Raw genomic sequence first — 17,627 nt, 5'->3', positions numbered from 1 at the left:
TGCACAATCCCACCAGTGTATACAGCAACTATTTCGCATTAATATCTTAAAAGTGTTCGCTCGAGTAATACAAATGTCGCTTCGTCTAACTATATTGCGGAACGGATTTCATGCAGCGTGTAACTCTCTTGAACGCGATGAAATTATTTGCTATCGCAAACTTCAAGAATTTACCCATATCTCTACATCGCACACGTGATACGAAATTATACGTGGAAATATGTCTCTACGTCGCCTGATGCATGCTCGTTCGGTTTGTGTTTGAAATAGAATAATTATGTCATTACGCGGCGCGTATACAGTGCGTTCTAATCGCTCAAATAATTTACATCAACGAACCAAAGAAATATTATCCAAATAATGTAAATTAAACGCAGGGACGATTGAAGCCTGCATTAATCGTACTAGAGTTCCCGCCGGGGGGGAATGAGATTTGAAACCTACCGAATATTCCGGAATATTTGCACGTCTTGCTTTACTGTTTACTCGCCTTACTTTACGACCTGCTTCACACGTTTGCGCGTTTCTCATCGCGCGAACGAGCGCGTTCCAAAGTACACTTCATTGTTATCGCTGCTTTCGTTTGCTCTTCGCTGTACTTGCTCTATATTAGCACTTTGCATCTCATGCTTATTCCAGATACTTGCCGTCAATACGGCGGCGTATAACTGCATAAAAGAACAAAGAGACGTGTTAATGATCCTCGGTAAATAATCGCTACTTGATTGTCACAATATTTTACCCACAAAGAAGGTTTGACTCTTTCATATATACACAACGTGTTCCACTCATATAATATCATAGATGTCTGGGGAGATGTGTATGATATTTACACATCTAATATTTGTATTTGGTAAAACGAAAATTAGTATAATATACCGACGACAGTACTTTTGTACACGATATCGTGAGAGGTAGAATTTTGTGCCATATAAAAATATTTCAAGTCTCTGAGCAAGAGCACGTTCTGACTATTATTAAACTCTTGCTCGGACTTAAAATATTTTTACCAAACCTACAAAATCTTTTTAACTACTCACGATATCACATATAAAAAGTTGATATTGCTTATATCAATTTTTGTTTAAATACAAATGTCGTATTTCTTAAACTTCTTTAGGCATCTATAGTGATATTACGTAACGCGGGTTGAAAAGAAATGGCTTTGCCGCGGCGCCTGCATGCATTTGAATATACATATATGCATATATAGAGGATTGCCATTGACGCTAGGTAGTACCACAAAAGGCATCATGGATCGTAGAAACGTCATGCATTCCGTTTGGTCAGCTTATTGCTCCAAAGGCTCGTTTCGCACACGAGGTGCACAGTGACCCTTTGGTCTCCAACCGTCTTCTGCTTGATGTATTCCCGAGGGAATCGATTAATACGCGCGATTGCGGATGCAACGAGCCGCTTCCAAGACCCTGGGTACCGGTCAAACGACAGGACTTCCACACCCTTTCAGCTCGCGCGCTTATGTTATTTGCAGACGTGAAATTAAAACAGAAACAGATAGGAACATAATGAGATAATATATATATGTATACGTATTGATAACAGATTTGTTGAAACGTGATATTATTGTATTATTACGGATTTTGTTGTTGAGAATTCAATTGCGGTCAGTATTTCTTCTAGCATACAAATATTAATTAACGAGCAGGATAACTACGTTAAAGCTACCAATTTGAGATAATTATGTCTTAAATGACATCGACCATTAAAATCATTAGTGCATTCGGCAGCGTAATAGGTAACGAAACACTGGGTACGTCATGGATAAATCATTAATTGGCCCAATTATGGACGCAGTTACCGAGATACTGATTCATTTCTAATCAAGAGTAGGTGAATCTCCTTTCATTCTATCCTGCGGACATCGCGACAGTACAAGACAACCGTGTCCCACGTGCAATACAAGTTATTACGTTGCTTCTGCCGTGCAATTGTAACTCCGAAGACGCCAACATCTCTGTAACTCGAACTAATACCTCCTACGACTTCAGGCGGAAATTGTGAGCAGTGCGCGAGCTACGTCGACTGTGCGTTCATTACCGCTTGTACGAAAATCTAATCTCGCGATAATTCACGAATAAAACATTTCCACAGTTCACAAAGCTATTTCGTGTCTGAACGATACAGTCAATATAAATAAGCCCTTTTCAATTATCTCGGTACACAAAAAGCCAAACATAAGATATTTGAAAAAGTCCGAGAAAACGATAAATAATCATTACATTTAAGCTGTCTAAGAATATTACAACAATTTCAGAAATTAAACAATAAATTTATATACTTTTATTAAGTAAATTGAAAACTATTGACTAATAAGTGTACTCCAATCCTTCATTTAATATGAATATAGTGAGCCATTGAAGCGAAGGACCGCGCGGTTTTGTGGTCAAATATGTTTGCGGTTATAATATCCTATGTTATTCTAAGTGTCTGTGAGATATAAACGTATAAAACCATTGTCTGACACATCTGTGCGCGCAACATGATTCCAAATGTCAATATTGTGTTTAATGCGAATACCGCAATTGCTGATCTAAACCATATAACTTTATAAAAATCAAACGCTCTAACACTCCCTATTTGTTAATTACGTTACGCTGGTGTAACAATAAATGAGTAAAAATAAATCGACGCGAGAAATTTCAATATTCGGTTTACATAAAGCATATTTGAATAAAATCGTCCAACAATGCACTTTGCAAACAGATTTTACGGACTACCGATTAATTCAATCCAATACGGTTTGCTGGTGTGCAAAAAAAAATACAGCTTTCGTAATCAAGCGCGACAGGTTATTTCGGGCTGGACACATAAGCTATGAATCCATCGGTTGCATCTCGTTCGTATGCAATGACCGATGCAAACAATCTACCGCTTACGGATGACTATCACGTAAACATGTCGAGCGGAGCCCAATGAATTTGAACTATCGTCGACGCAAAAGTTTACTTTGATACCACTCGCTTCTATCACGTCCCGTAAGCTTCCGCGAGCTCCATGAGAATGAGACGCGAATGTCTCCCGCGCGTAACTTTTGCGTGGATTATCACGATTACATCGTTCAACAGAATTTATGCTGCGGTGTTGGATTTATCCATTAACGTTGCGACAATCCCTTACGGCAATGAAACATATTTTGTCGCGAAAGCCGACACTGCGTAAAATACTCTGCGAAATATATTTTCCGTGCCTTTTTACTGTCATATTTATGTAAATTGTAAACTGACAAAGTTCTCTTGCTTCCACGACTAATATAGACTGATGTTTAACGTGAAATAATTAAACCATTGGTGAGACACACGCGAGTGTTGTCACACTGAAATTTTTAAGAAGTAACTCCGGATTGACTATGCACTTGAACAAGTTTCATAATGTCGCAATGGAACTTAATTTGTGTTTTATGGAGCAATGAGCAAAAATAAATCCCAAAATGTTACTAAGGAAAACGATTAATCCGAGCAATCGCTAGTATAACTCGCCACTTCCAAGACTACGGATACCTTCGCACTCCGCCGGAACTGTTTTCATCCCATTCTCCGATTTCCCGGATGCAAAGGACATCGTCCTCTTCCCCTCCCTCCCTCTCTCTCTCTCTCGCGTAAGCAGCAGCAGTATAGCTATGCAGGCAGGGGTCAGTCGAGATCGTATTGCTCGACAGGAGCCACGCAATTGCAGTTGCGGAACCGCGAAGCTCGGCGGAATTCGAACTAACGGCATTCACCCGGACTCCTTGATACGACCGAGTCGCGCAACTTACAATTATAGCGTATACACGATAAAGCCCCATCGCTTTCCACGCGGACACGCACACTCTCCCGGGAAAACTCAATCTCTCGGCTACGTAACCGCAATCGCCACGCATTCCCCGCCGCGACCGTCGTATAAGCGAAATTTAGTAATAGCTTCGTATCCCCATCGAGCTGCAAAGGAATGCATGTTAATAGAATTATTGATATTCCGATTTCCACTCGTGCAAACTAACCGCACACCCTTAACCACTTTTAACCGACAAGATCTCGAAATTATTCTCAATTTATTGATGTTGATTGCATGACAGAATGTATGTGTTTTTACTTGAAATATTCGTGTTTGAAAATGGTGTACCAGAAAATGCTTTAATATCTGTTAAATGACAAGAAGATATGCTATTAAGTCTCGAGTACATTACAGAAATAATATACTTCAGTTTCTGTATGAGATTAGAAGCCCTTTTGCATGTATTTTATATACAATGTAATATACACACGTCAAATACTTTTATACACTTATTACAGATTAGCTTGTTAAGTGATATGCAAACTAGTCAGCAAAGAGTTATACATGCAATCCTCAGTTTGCCCGACATTGCCTATTCAGTTTGGTCGTTACACGGGCCACTACCGATATAGCGAGAGCTTTAGGTGCCAACTAGCTTTTCAAATTATCATTTAAACGGATTCGAATTGTCCCATGATACCCGTTGTTCATAGCTAGACTATGCTTTCGAGATTATAGGCCGTCGGGACTAAAACCATTTCTCTCACGGAATTTAATCGGATCCCGGCGGAATTCCAGACCAGTCGTCTCGAAACAAATTCACGAAACACCAACTGTATTCTAGTTCGCTTCCGAAATTCCAAGTAAACCAATATAACTCGCGTGAACTCCGCAAAAAAAGGGAAACCCATCGGGCAGAAATGTGCGCGCGCGCAAATAAAATAAAGTGACAAAAAGAACAGATCTCTAGAAGTAACTATCTCGTCTATTTATTGCACTCCTAACATTACTTGACTGACTACCTTAGCATGTTATACTCTTGTAACTTAAGCACTCATTTCTGACTATTTAGAGTGTAGAGCTTTAAATACCGATTTTAACATATGAAATCCCATCTATAAAGTTCAATTAAGCATGATAAGCGAGCTTTCTACGGTACAAGAAGATTCTTCAAACACACGATGTGCTTCGTCATTTTCAGCGCGGACGTAATTATGCGGCTATTCGATCCCGGCATCAAATTAATCCAGGCATTATCGGGTAGCCATAGCGAGCGCAACATCATACTGCGACGTGCGAAGTTATCGATCGTAATTAACAGATTTTCCATTTAATACGCTGCATCGATCGATTTACACTGCATTTGTATTATCGACGGATTTTATTCGCGCCTTTTTTACGCGACTTATATTGCTTTTTCTCGCATAGTCACAGAGACCGTTACTTACGCAACTCGCCGTTAAATCCACCGTCACGGCGCCGTAAATATTTTCCATCGAAGATATTGCACAAGATGTGTATACATAGAGGAGGAAGAGAAAGATGCAAGACGGAGTGAGAACAAAATTATTTCGCGGGCGTAATGGCGCGGATGTATCCAATAAAACAAGGAAGAAGTAGCGGGCGATCGATCGTAAGGAAACAGAGGCGCGCAAAATTTTCTCCTCAGCATGCCAAACCCCGTAAATTTCTGAAGCTATTAAGTTTATCGGCCCGGGTAAGAAGCTTCTAACTTTTATAAATGGTCGTCTTGCCTCCGGTGCAATTTACGAAAAAAAACCTCGTTCCTCATTTCACTTAATTCTGCCACAGCGCGGACGAGCGGAAGCGGTGGTACGACAGGTCGGGTAAATCGATATACCGTTGTAATAGAAAACGATTGATTCGTTCCCCACGATTGATCGTCCTAAGACTGTCGTCCGTCCCACTCTGCCAAAAGATATTAAAATCTCAGTTATAACGAAACTCTGTCCCAAATACGATTATTTACCATCTATAAATATTACTATTCTAATAACTTATGAGCGAGTGAATGCAACGAACTGTCACGCCCAAAATACATACCTACCATTCTTAAACATGAAATATTATGATACACCGAATACACCTTCTTATCATTTACCAATACATCGATGCAAAGTACAGTACACTACAGTATTTTAGATCAATTCATTTATATATATATACACAAGTACAATCATATCCAATTTATGTCAATAGTTGACTGCCAATAGAAATAGCAGTTGTTCACAAACGTATACACGTTACGCAGAACAAAGAGGAAGGACGCAGGACAAGACGCGATTCAATGTCACACGGGGAAAATCTTTTCCTAGGGCTGTACAGGCTGCTAAATAATTTCACTGAGTCACGGACGCGATGTCACCGGCAATTTCGTCCGTCAAACTCGGACTGGTTGAGACAGCGGGGGTGCGAATTTTCTGAGCTTTTTTATTCTTTCGCGCTGTATTATCAATTCCCCGGGGTCTCTTACCGTCCTTCATCTTGCGGGAAGAATTGGTTTTCGACCTGGCGAGCGTTGACGCGGGCGTCGACAATTTTGCGAATCGCACGGCGATGCGATTCGCGCGATCCAACTCGTCGCCAGTGGGAAGATAGTAGTGGCCGCGGTATCTTCGCAAAATACCATACTCCACCCCTCGGTTCAAAGCTGCCTTCACCTGAGATATCGCGTAAATTCCGATAAGCTTTAGGCTCAGGATAAAGCAAATGCGAAAGCACAGCGCAAAAGATCAACTATCGAGTGCGTTGAGGTATGAAACGTTGCGCAATCTTCGATTTCTCTATTTAAAACGGAAGCTACCGCGAGAGAGACAAATTTCCAATTCTCTTCCATTAAAATATCGTTATTCAGAATAATTTGCGAAATTGACACGAACTGGGCACTCGTACGCCCTTTATATACGCATGCCTGCGACAGTGATTGACACGTAAAAATAGAAAAAGTACAAAAAAAGATTGCCGACATTGATTTCAATCAACGCTATCGTTTTTTGCTTGAAACGACGGCATTGCGTCAATGGTGTGAAAATGTTAAGGTGTTTATAACACTCGGTCAATTAAAATCGTAAGCATTACAGGCGTATATTAAGCATACGTATATATGTGTGTGGAACACGTTATGCTAACAAGAAATATAATTACAGCTATTGGAACGATCATTGAAATTTTGTGTAAAAATAAGACTCTAGCTATGCTCACTTGTCGTTTAATGCTTTGTTCAGGAATGCTCGAAGCGTAACTAATGTATCCTGTAATCTTTTTGGGTGTAGAGCCTTTGGTTTCGCGAAGATCTTGTATAGCAGAGACGACTAGAGCAGCGATTTTCATAGGTTTCACGCTTTTTCCCTTTTTCCCAGTTTTTGTCTCCTTTCTCGCCATTTTCGCAATAATCGTTGAAGTGCATACAAATTACATCCGCAATTTAACGCCAATATTATTGTTAAAAGTATACAAAACGGGGTTCCCACAATGTAACCGACACGAAAAATTTACTCCGCGATTGCTGTCAAAGAACCCGTTACTATCGATTATTACTATCATTTGTTCTATTATCGGAGCTGTTTTCACGTGAAATAACTTTTTGAAAGCAGCCCTCGGAAATACTAGTTATCAATTTAACTTTTCAGTTCATATATCAAATTAACTTTATTCGATTAAAAGTAATCTAATAAAAATTGAAAAAGAATTATTTGTATTTTACGTAATTTGTATGTTTAAGTATGTTTGTATGGTTGTATGTTTATTGTATGGTTGTATGTTTATTGTATATTTAAGTAATTAATTTTTTTTTCTTTTTAAAAACATCGCTTTTTTTATCGAGCTTGTACACGTACATGTATCAAAAATCGAGCACGTGGAAAAAACGCTAAACGTCAGGATAGGTTGGAGAAAAACGTAAAAAAGTGCCGTAACTACTAAGAGCGCACTGTGCTGCAGGATTAAAAAAAAAATGCCACGTCATACCGCTGCATTACAACTGTGTCTATGCAATGCATAAAACTGAGGCATGCAAATTATTTTCTTCTTTCGTATTTTGCCCGCGAGCTTTATCGGCGGATTCTCGGTGCGTGTTTTCGCCCACCTTGTCTCGTAATCAGTCAACTTTATGATAGGCATTACTTTCTTGGGGAATGAAAAAAGGCAACCGGTGAATAATACATTGCCACCGGCCGGATGCACTCGCATCGGGTATCAACCCCCGGAGGGTGCAACCGCCCTTTTTAGAATCCCGGCCAGAGTAGGGCGAATTAGTCATCGCGCAAAGGGAAAAAAGGACGACGGCGGTTATACGCGAAAACCACGGTGATTGATCGCCAGACCGTTATCAGCCACAAACGAAAGTACACAGCGCGCAATAAGCTCTGAAAAGTCGGAATTGTTATATGCAATCATACGTGCCCTGATAAGCCGCGCCGCTAATAACGGTGGACGATACGTTATAACAAGAAATTCGCACGCGATCGCGTAAGCCCGATGATATCCGCACGCAAGCACCGCATTTGCATAATAAAAAATAACAAAAAGATTACAATTACTAACGGCGCGGCGTACGGTCATGTCGGCCGGTGCTCGAAAACGTATTTTACTTGTAATCGGCCCGTATTAATCTCCGCGAAACCACTTAATTTCACGCCGCGTTGAATCGCGCCAGTTTTTCACTTCGACCACACGGTAGAGCGCATAATTTCAAGATTTTTAACCCCACGCGGCCGTCCCGTTTTTTAATTGACTACACAAAAATTACTGACAATTTCAGCAGGAAACGCGCCATTACCGTTTTTGCTCCGTCTGCTAACAATACGTATCAAAATCTGATATATGTAAAAAAAATTATCCATATTTCAACGATCAAGCAATTACGTGTCAATAAAACATAAAATTAAAATATTTTTATTCTTTTAATTAAATAAAAGCAACGTGTCTCTCGCACTCGAAATTAATTCCTGTTACAATTGCTTGTTGATTTCACGTGATTGGAAATGGAATATCACGCATCTCAATGTAAGTTGATCTCTTTTCCCGCTCTATTCGCATATATGGTTGTGTTCCCTCGCTTTCGAGGGCCGTAAGCGAACTAATTCCTGAACAACGCAGTCGATTGTCGAATATTGAATAGTCGGGTATAAAAAGTGCGGTAGCAAAAATGACTGGTAGCATGCGTAATACCACGCTGACAATTTAAATTTGCGACAGTAATAATCAAACTAGGTTTGAATGTTGCATGATGGCAACAAATTTGCAATACGTTTAACGACGGCAAGATAAATCGGCTCTAAAACGCGCCATTTAAAAAGCAATAATATACGGACATCGTCAAACATCTGTAATGGCCAACGCATATGCATTCCCAGTTTACACTGTTTGTTACCATTGGTTTGTCGCCGATTGGAAGTTTCATCGCGAACAAACCGCATAAAATGAAACAACGTTGAACTTATTACACGTGAAACCGCGTTAACGGAGCTGTACATATCGTGTGATGTGATGTTTCAATGTTTCATTATATCCTTTTTGTGTACACAGATATTTTGCCTATACATAGTATGTCACTCGTTTCCTCTCGCATACAAATCTTCATTCATTGTTAAAAATATATAATAACAAAAATTGACACTCAGAACTAATATATTCTCTCTCTCTCTCTCTCTCTCTCTCTCTCTCTCTCTCTCTCTCTCTCTCTCTCTCTCTCTCTCTCTCTCTCTCTCTCTCTCTCTCTCTCTCTCTCTCTCTCTCTCTCTCTCTCTGAACAATAAAATATTAAATTAAATATTAAGATAAATTTTGATATAATTTAAATTGTTGAATTTTATAGAAAACGGCAAAGAACATTATATGACGATTTATGATGCTTTTAATTCGTCCGTGTAGACGGCCTCAAAGTTCTCCTGTTTTACGTGAAAACACCTTCGCGAAGCAGAGCATCATAAATTAATCGTGGCATATCAAGCATGATCTAGTACATTCCCTGCAGCTTTACTCCCTTCTCTCCTTTCTTCCGGCTCATGAGCGTCGATTATTATCCGCGCAATTACGTCGGCAGCTCGCGGTTAGGAAAATACCGATTCCGAGCTGCTCACGGCATGCGAAGAGAAATTTATTAACAGGCATACGTGATCGCTTATGCACGCACGTAATAAGGTTTAAGCGACGTGCAGGGCGAATTAAACGAGCTGAACGGCTATCGGTGCCGACAATGCATTCGACCATGCTTTATCGTTTAATATTCTAAGTGTAAGTGGTCGTATAATCAAGTGACGTTCACCGCACTCGTAAAATGCAACGAAGCGAGCTAATTACGGACGAGCTACGTTATGCACATAGATTTTAGCGACCGTTCGTCGCTTGCTAGGAAATCCACGAAATACTTTATGTGGCATCCACTAGCATAATGTAACTAAAGCGTAATGATATCGGAATGTATTAAAGCTCATCATACGAGTAAATCTGTTTCTCGCGTTACTCGTTCTAACCATTATAAACGTTAAATGCTTACAATAGGCTTTAAATAAAGAAATATTATGTAGATATTATATGGCTAATAAAATAAACGTGATTTGAGACGCTTTTTTAATATCATAAAATTTAATATATAAGTGACTAAATATTGAACTTATACCTATTAATCTTGTTTCTGTTTTGCCTATATACTAATCTTTTCACAAAATAATTAATGCAAACTAAAAGGATCTTTACTTCAAATCGGTATTCCACAAACTTGTTAAGAGATTATATCGTTTTATTGATTTTCCTTCAACGTTTAGATGTTTATCGCTTTCTAGATTGCTCTGCCGAAGCTCTCTCTCTCTCTCTCTCTCTCTCTCTCTCTCTCTCTCTTCGGTGTCAATATCGACTACGTTGAGAACCCCTGATATAAAGCAAAGTAACACGACTACGAAGTTTCGCCCGGGAAGGCAGTTGAGATAAAGAAGGTCAATTAATCTTTCGTTCCTCGGCCGGTAGTTGCCAACAGGACGAGGATCAAAAGTGAGGTCATGCAATTTCTGCCATTAAAGTTAAAATCAGATGAAAGAAAAATAATGTACGTACCAAATAATGAGAAAGCGATAGAGAGACGAAACAAGAGAAAAGCAAATTCGTGCCCTCTGTTAATTAAATCTGCGCGAGGCGCAACGCTTTGAGTACTTGAAATCTTATCCTGTCGGGAAGATCTCGCGCGCGTCTCCTCGAAAAATTGCGGTACTCCGAAGAACTTTCAATTGTAGTCGCATTTAATTACTGCGCCCCTCGTTTCTTCTAGCGTTTGTGTAATCGCAGTTACCACAAAAGCCTCTCACCGAGAAGATACGATCCTTATTGTCCGCCTCGCGCACAAACAGCTTAATAGAAATGTAATTCCCTCGCAGCGATTCCGGCTGCGTTATATTGTCGTTATACGTTATACAACGCAAATACGTTATTCAATTACTTTGTGGCTACGTGATAAATCTCGAAATTGACAGAAGTCCGACGTGGGAGCAACTCGTGTAGAGCTATATGAGATATACCCGCACCGGCTCTCGGACACATCGCCGTAACCAACGAATGAATGTAATTTGCGAGCGAAATGATTAATGGCCGTCACAGAGACTAGGTAAACTACTAGCGATGCTCTTCTTCAGCTTTCCCATGAATGGATTACATATATAAGCGATCGCGATAGGAGGAATGAGTTTTAGAGCTTGCTTTTAGGAAAGTTTCGAGAACCACTGCGTTAAATGGGATTCTCTATGGAAGGGTTATGCGTGATATGCGCCGCTATTAGACATAGGCCCGCACGTGCGCCGCAGTGCTGGAAATGATCGATCCAGAAACAAGCAGATCGGACGAAAGCCAGCAGACTTGCAGACCGAACACTTTAGTCAGTATGCGGAGTGGAATGGCGGATGGCGCATCGTGGAAATTACCGGCGTTCCGATGCATCATTGCAGGATTGTGCAGTTTCCGCACAGGGCCGTAACCGCCGTGATCGGACCTTCCCGAATGCAATTGATCCATAACCAATGGCTGCACTCACGCTAATACCGTAACACTCGTACGTCACTAACGTCTGCAACTCTCTGCAACTAATTATGCAGTAATTCCGGCTGCTCCGCGCACGAAATCATCTTCAATGACTTTAAATTATTCAGGTTTCCGTATTAGCTCTCCGCATTACGAACATAAGTCTCTATCACGGATCTCCCGTTCGCACAACTCGTTATCTCCGTTTCCACGTCATTAAGTACAACATCGCTGTTATCTCTATAATTTTTTTTTTTCCAATTTCACAAATAATCCCGAGTCAATGACACCGATCTGCCATTCAAGTCACATCAAAAATTTCGATAGAACGTTATCAATTCGAAATGCAGATAAGCCATGCGTTGCTAGACAGCTTTACGGCTGGTTTCCTGGGATCTGCAACGCCATCGGACCTCATGAAGAATTCAGCTCGGCTAGCGGATACATTCTGGACGACGTTCGAGCCACGAAACTTGTTGTTGCCCTAGCAGTATCTTGCTTGAAATGGGCTCCACGGGGAACGGCGTGCCTCGTTAATACTTTAATTTCGTGTAGCAGCTTTCCGTAATACTGCCACGACCCGACAAACGTAGCCTGACAGCATACGAAGTTTCCACGAGCCAAGGCTTAATTGTTTGCTTACTGAATTGTTGTTAGTTAAAGTGGAAAGTTGCTGATAACTCGACTGCAACAGAGATAGCAAGAATGAGCGAAGAAGGACAGGAAGGGAAATGATGCGGGAGGAGAGAAAAAGAGAAGAGAGAAAGAGCTGAGAGACCGAAAGGAAGAGGAATCACGTATAATGGGAATCTGTCTGTGCTGTATCAAGTAAGTAGGTTCTCTCTCTTAACTGACTGAAATCTCCATAGACGAAAGTAGCGGGGCCAGCATAAGTCGCAAAAAGTCCTATCAAAATTGTAAGATTCCCTCGGCAATTTCATTGCTCTTTAATGTTTATAAACGTTGAACAAAAGAAAAGTTTACTGATTAAAGTAGATAATAATACCTTAGCAGCGCAGCTTCTTTTTCAAATAATATCGGGAGATTGATGAGATGCACGATTGTACTGAGCGAAAGGAAATTCCGATGACTTCGTTATTGAGCGCCATAAAAGCGCCAAGAAATTGCGTTCATATTTGATGGATTGACAATTAAATTTTCTATTATTGGTGGTAAGCCTTTTAACCTCATCACACGAACGTATTTCACCAGTTTATCAAAGATGAGCAAAACATTGTATGTACAAAGCAAATATATAATTCATGCCGTTCATGAAAGTGTCAGGAGTATTTTGAAACTTGGAACGGTATATAAAATTGTAATTAAGAAATCTGCGTTGGACAACTTGATTTTTCCAATAGCGGTAAATTAATGCTGCTACCTGCTTTATAAACTACGGGAAACGTTAAATGGCCCACGGAAACCTTCGCAAACCCGCAAAGGTTCTGTGAAAAGATCTCAGTTTCATTCGGGGAAATTTGTAAAGAATTTTAATCCTCTAAGTGCAGTAGCAAATAACGACAGTATAGAAATATAACAAGATTTTCTAAAAAAAAAATACGTGTATCGTTAACGCATCCGATACACTGACAGATTTTGGCTCTTGATTTAAATAGGAAGGATATCAGCAAATTTATATTTTCAAAACAAGTCTTAGAGAAAATTACCAGAATTTTTGAATCGCGAAATAAGAATAGTGTATACAACTTTTTTCAAAAATATAAATTTGGCTATAAAAAGCAGGCGCCATTATCTTTATGTATATCCCTGTGGGCTCGATGCCAGATCAAAGGCACTAAAACTCTTTCAGCGTTACATCCACGTAATTCCACGACCCTTACCCTGACCAGCCTTAACCTAACCACGATCAATTTCACCTTTAACCCCAAAACGTCCACTTGAACGCATGCCAGAATAATATGGTTACCATATTGGGCGCCTCTCATAACATTATGTAAGTCACGGATAAAAACCACACTATGATGAGAATGATAATGAAGGGCTAAGTAATACCAGGATAGAATACGATAGCTTATAATACAAAGCATAATTGCGCGCGCTACGAGAGAACGCGCGGAATGCGAAATGAAAATCCGTTCTTGCTAGGGTCGCAATGTTTTGACACACAAGTTTAATACCGAACAAGCCGCGAATACGTTACACGGCAAATTGCCGTCGAGGAGCTAGTCGAAATAGCAGGGGCGCGAATGAGGGCTTGTCCACCATCATCTCCGTGGTTTCGGAATAATCCGAAACTCGGTCGCTCGAACGGCTTAGAGCGAAATATAAACAAAGAGTCCGACGCGCTTGATCCCACTTCTCTTTCACGTTGTTGACGATAACGAAAGCAGTTCGCCGAACAATTTTGCGTAGCTCTGCGCTAATGCAATGTCGACACCAGTCGAATACATTTGCAAGCATAAGCCAAACTCCGCTCTCCACGGTACTCCGATCAAACATCAGAGAAATGATGGACGCGATCCCCGCGTTCGCTATCTCGAACGACTGGAAATACTACAACGATCGACTCTCTCGCGCGGGGTGCACGACCTCGCATCGAGGGGATGCGGATTCCTCGCAGTCGGGATGAATGTGACCAGGCGCCGTCGATCGGGGAAGTTTGGCCAGTGCGCGCGGATATTGTTGACCGCGGTATCGAGCACGGAACTGCGAAGTTTATTGTAGATGGAGGGCGATGCGCGCGTGTAAAATATGACGATTACGATCACGACGAAATTGGATCACGCGGCTTTTCCGTTGCGCGCTAGAAAAAAAAATATATATATTATATATGTATATATGTATACTATGTATATACGTATATAAAAAACGATAATCAAACACAGTCGAAAAGATTTTAAACTGTAACAATAGTTTTCTTCTCGTTCTCTTCTTTGCGTACGATTAATGTAATGAAATCCGAATCCAACGGGAAATGACTTACGACTCGCGCCGTGCTCCGTAAATTTGCTGCAGATATTATAAGGCAAAAAAGATGTGCGGTTCGTTGAACTTGATATATGTGCAAATATAATACGGAATCTGAACGTATGCAATAAACATGTATCTGTATAAAATATACCATTAAATGAATCAACTGAAAAATATTTATGAGATGTAAATCCTCTTAACGCATTGAAAAAGTTATTTTTCGACGGAGAATTTTCTTAATGCTGCTTCAAAATCGCACGTTACAATAATAATCGCAATGTTAAAAATATATACATCTGTATTATAAAAATAGATTTAAAATGGTAATTATAATAAAAACTGTATTTAAAGAATATAAAATATAAAATTTGTTCTTGTAATTACATTCGTGTGTCTGCATCTGTCCATTAATTATCACATATATAAACTTCCGCCGGTGCATTATGTATTTAGTTTTTAGTCTGAACGCAGTGCAGAGACCGTAGCACATTCGTATTCGTCAATATATTCACAGCTGCGAAAAACGTGCGCGCTGACATGCGTGCATGTGCGTCCCCCGATTTCGATAGAACCAGTGAACCGAAATTTCAACGAAAAACTGTATATTTGGAACACGTGTTACACGAGAATTTACAGCCTGCTATCTTCCACCGCATGAAGCTACTAGTTCAAAGAGCTATCAAAAAATGCATACTATCAGAAGCACGCGAAAGATTGCACAAACGTTCGTGCCTTTATACAGTTAGTAGTTTTAAAAGTGATAAGAAATAACCAGTAATTTTAACGAATTTTTCCAATACGCCCCCGTTACTTTACGAGAAAAGAGAAAAGAGATCCGCAGAGTATTGAACCTCGATACTTTCGATTCGAAAAGAAGATGTCGGGAAGATGAACCTTATAGTCAGATGCATAGCATTCGGAGACACCGATAAGGCCATTGATAAAAAAGAATCTATCCGTCTACGGGTAGAAAAAAGTTTCTTCATTTGTCGCAAATCCCGGTACTCCTCCGATCGAAGTCCGAGCCAAGGAGGGTGAAGTTTCGTAGGTCTTGTCGGTAACACGTGTCCGGCAACTCGGAACTTCTTTCCGTCCTATAGAAACGCGGCGTGAAATAGTCGAAGTCACTGATCGAGAGTCGCGCGCCGGCTCATATCCCAGCCCTCTATCGAAACTTCGATTTTTTCCTTCGCCGAGTAATATCCCGGCGCGCGACGTCTTCCGTCACCATTCCCGTCGCCATTCAACGCGGAAAAAGTGGAGCAGGAAAGCATACGAGCGCGTTGATGGAGTATGTCATCTGGGAGTGAACATATCTCCGCGAAGTTTTTGCGTGACAGAAGAAGGGCGAGGTAAGAAAATGCGAAGATTTTCGTCCTGAAGCACTGTATACGCCGCGGATTTAAGAGGAAAAACTAAAATATTTATATTTTACGATTAAATACTAGTTTTGAATCCGGGTCATCTGTATTTGTCAAATGTTAAAAAATTATCTATATTTCCACATTGATAACTCCAGTTACAATAAGAAATAATTTTAAAAATGCATAAAGGATAAATGAGAAAAATTAAGAACTGACAATAATCGCGACGACAATCGCGGGATGTGGGTAAAAAATAGCATGATAATCGCTACTGTGCTAAAATGAGTAATGTTCTATCTTGATAAAGACGAGACATTACAATTCTAAAGATTACCCGAGATAAAAAGGAACTCGGCAAAAGGTTCGGAATGTCATTGAAATCTGCGAAAGAAAACTGCCAGCAAGTGAAAGGACAATTAAGCGCTAGGCAAGCGAAGGAGACTGAAAAGGAGAATGATAGAGGTGAGGAGACCGAAGGAAATTAAATCTACCCGTCCTGCTGTCTTCATCCGCTCTCATTACAACGGCAAAGCGTAAAGATCTCACCGAGAGAGAAGTTGTTCTATAGAACAAGCAAACAGGAAATTTGCGGCGCTTCCGGTACACATGACTATCCCTTGATGTATACATGATGTACTTATCCATACTGACATTTCCTTAAGAGACGTGTATAAAGACTACAAATACGTTTCCCGTATGATTTCCATTTCATTTGAAAACGTGAAAATTGAGATTACTTTCGTCCATCAAAGAGAAATAAATTATGCAAACGTTCTTTACGTATCTGAATCAAATGATTATTATAGGTGAAGCACACAAATGAGATAGCACGCGTCGCGGCTAAAATTTATTCGACGTTGTAAGACGCTCGTGATTAGAGCTGTCAAACTATTCACGATCTACGATCATTATCAATGTTGAATGTCGCTTCGCTGATAGAGATAGTAATCTGATTTCAGCTTCGGTACGAGCACTACGGAAAGTGGCTTGACAATTCAGGACACTGTACTCGTGATTAGGTTTATTTGCGGGCTACCACCGAGAGCTACGTCCAACATCCTGAAAATCAATGGCTCCTATACTGTCGACAAGGAGTACATAGGGGACAAGATAGAAACATAGGAACTAGATTATCAAACAGACAAGATTGAAACTGGTCAAACAATAGCTTTAGACACATGAATAACCAGTGTAATCAACATAATTGAAAACGATTCGCGAATTCGATAACGCACTATTTCTAAGAAAACTGACGTTTTGGCACGATTCCTATATGCAGGCGACCCGATACATGCAGATCCAATGTGCAGCCGAATTTGGCAACTTCCATTTCCTGCAGCGTTTAAAACGTTATCGCAAATGTATTTAAAATATCGCGCACAACACTTATTAGGGCGACGGAAATACGTCCATGCGGGGAATTATTGCCTGCAGATTTAGGATTTGATGTATCGCATGCTTTTTCTACACGGGACTCCCGGGAATATGCAGTATCGGTGCTTATCAAGTACAATCACGCGATCTGTCCTATAT

General features: G+C 40.3%; 2 protein-coding genes across 7 annotated transcripts in view; both read right to left on the bottom strand.

The window, feature by feature from the left end:
• LOC139811246 (TWiK family of potassium channels protein 7) overlaps positions 1-17,627 on the bottom strand; it is a 204,211-nt gene that overhangs the window by 161,241 nt on the left and 25,343 nt on the right. The gene's annotated exons all lie outside the window — the stretch shown is intronic.
• LOC139811348 (uncharacterized) lies at positions 6,135-7,176 on the bottom strand. The gene is made up of 2 exons (XM_071775591.1): positions 6,997-7,176; positions 6,135-6,455 (listed from the first exon to the last, which is right to left on the bottom strand). The coding sequence occupies exons 1-2, from the start codon at positions 7,174-7,176 to the stop codon at positions 6,135-6,137; spliced, it is 501 nt and encodes a 166-aa protein (XP_071631692.1).

The sequence above is a fragment of the Temnothorax longispinosus genome, chromosome 4, assembly GCF_030848805.1.
Source record: "Temnothorax longispinosus isolate EJ_2023e chromosome 4, Tlon_JGU_v1, whole genome shotgun sequence".
NCBI lineage: Eukaryota > Metazoa > Arthropoda > Insecta > Hymenoptera > Formicidae > Temnothorax > Temnothorax longispinosus.
Note: the sequence above shows the minus strand (reverse complement) of the source record. Positions and strands in the feature narration are given on the sequence as shown.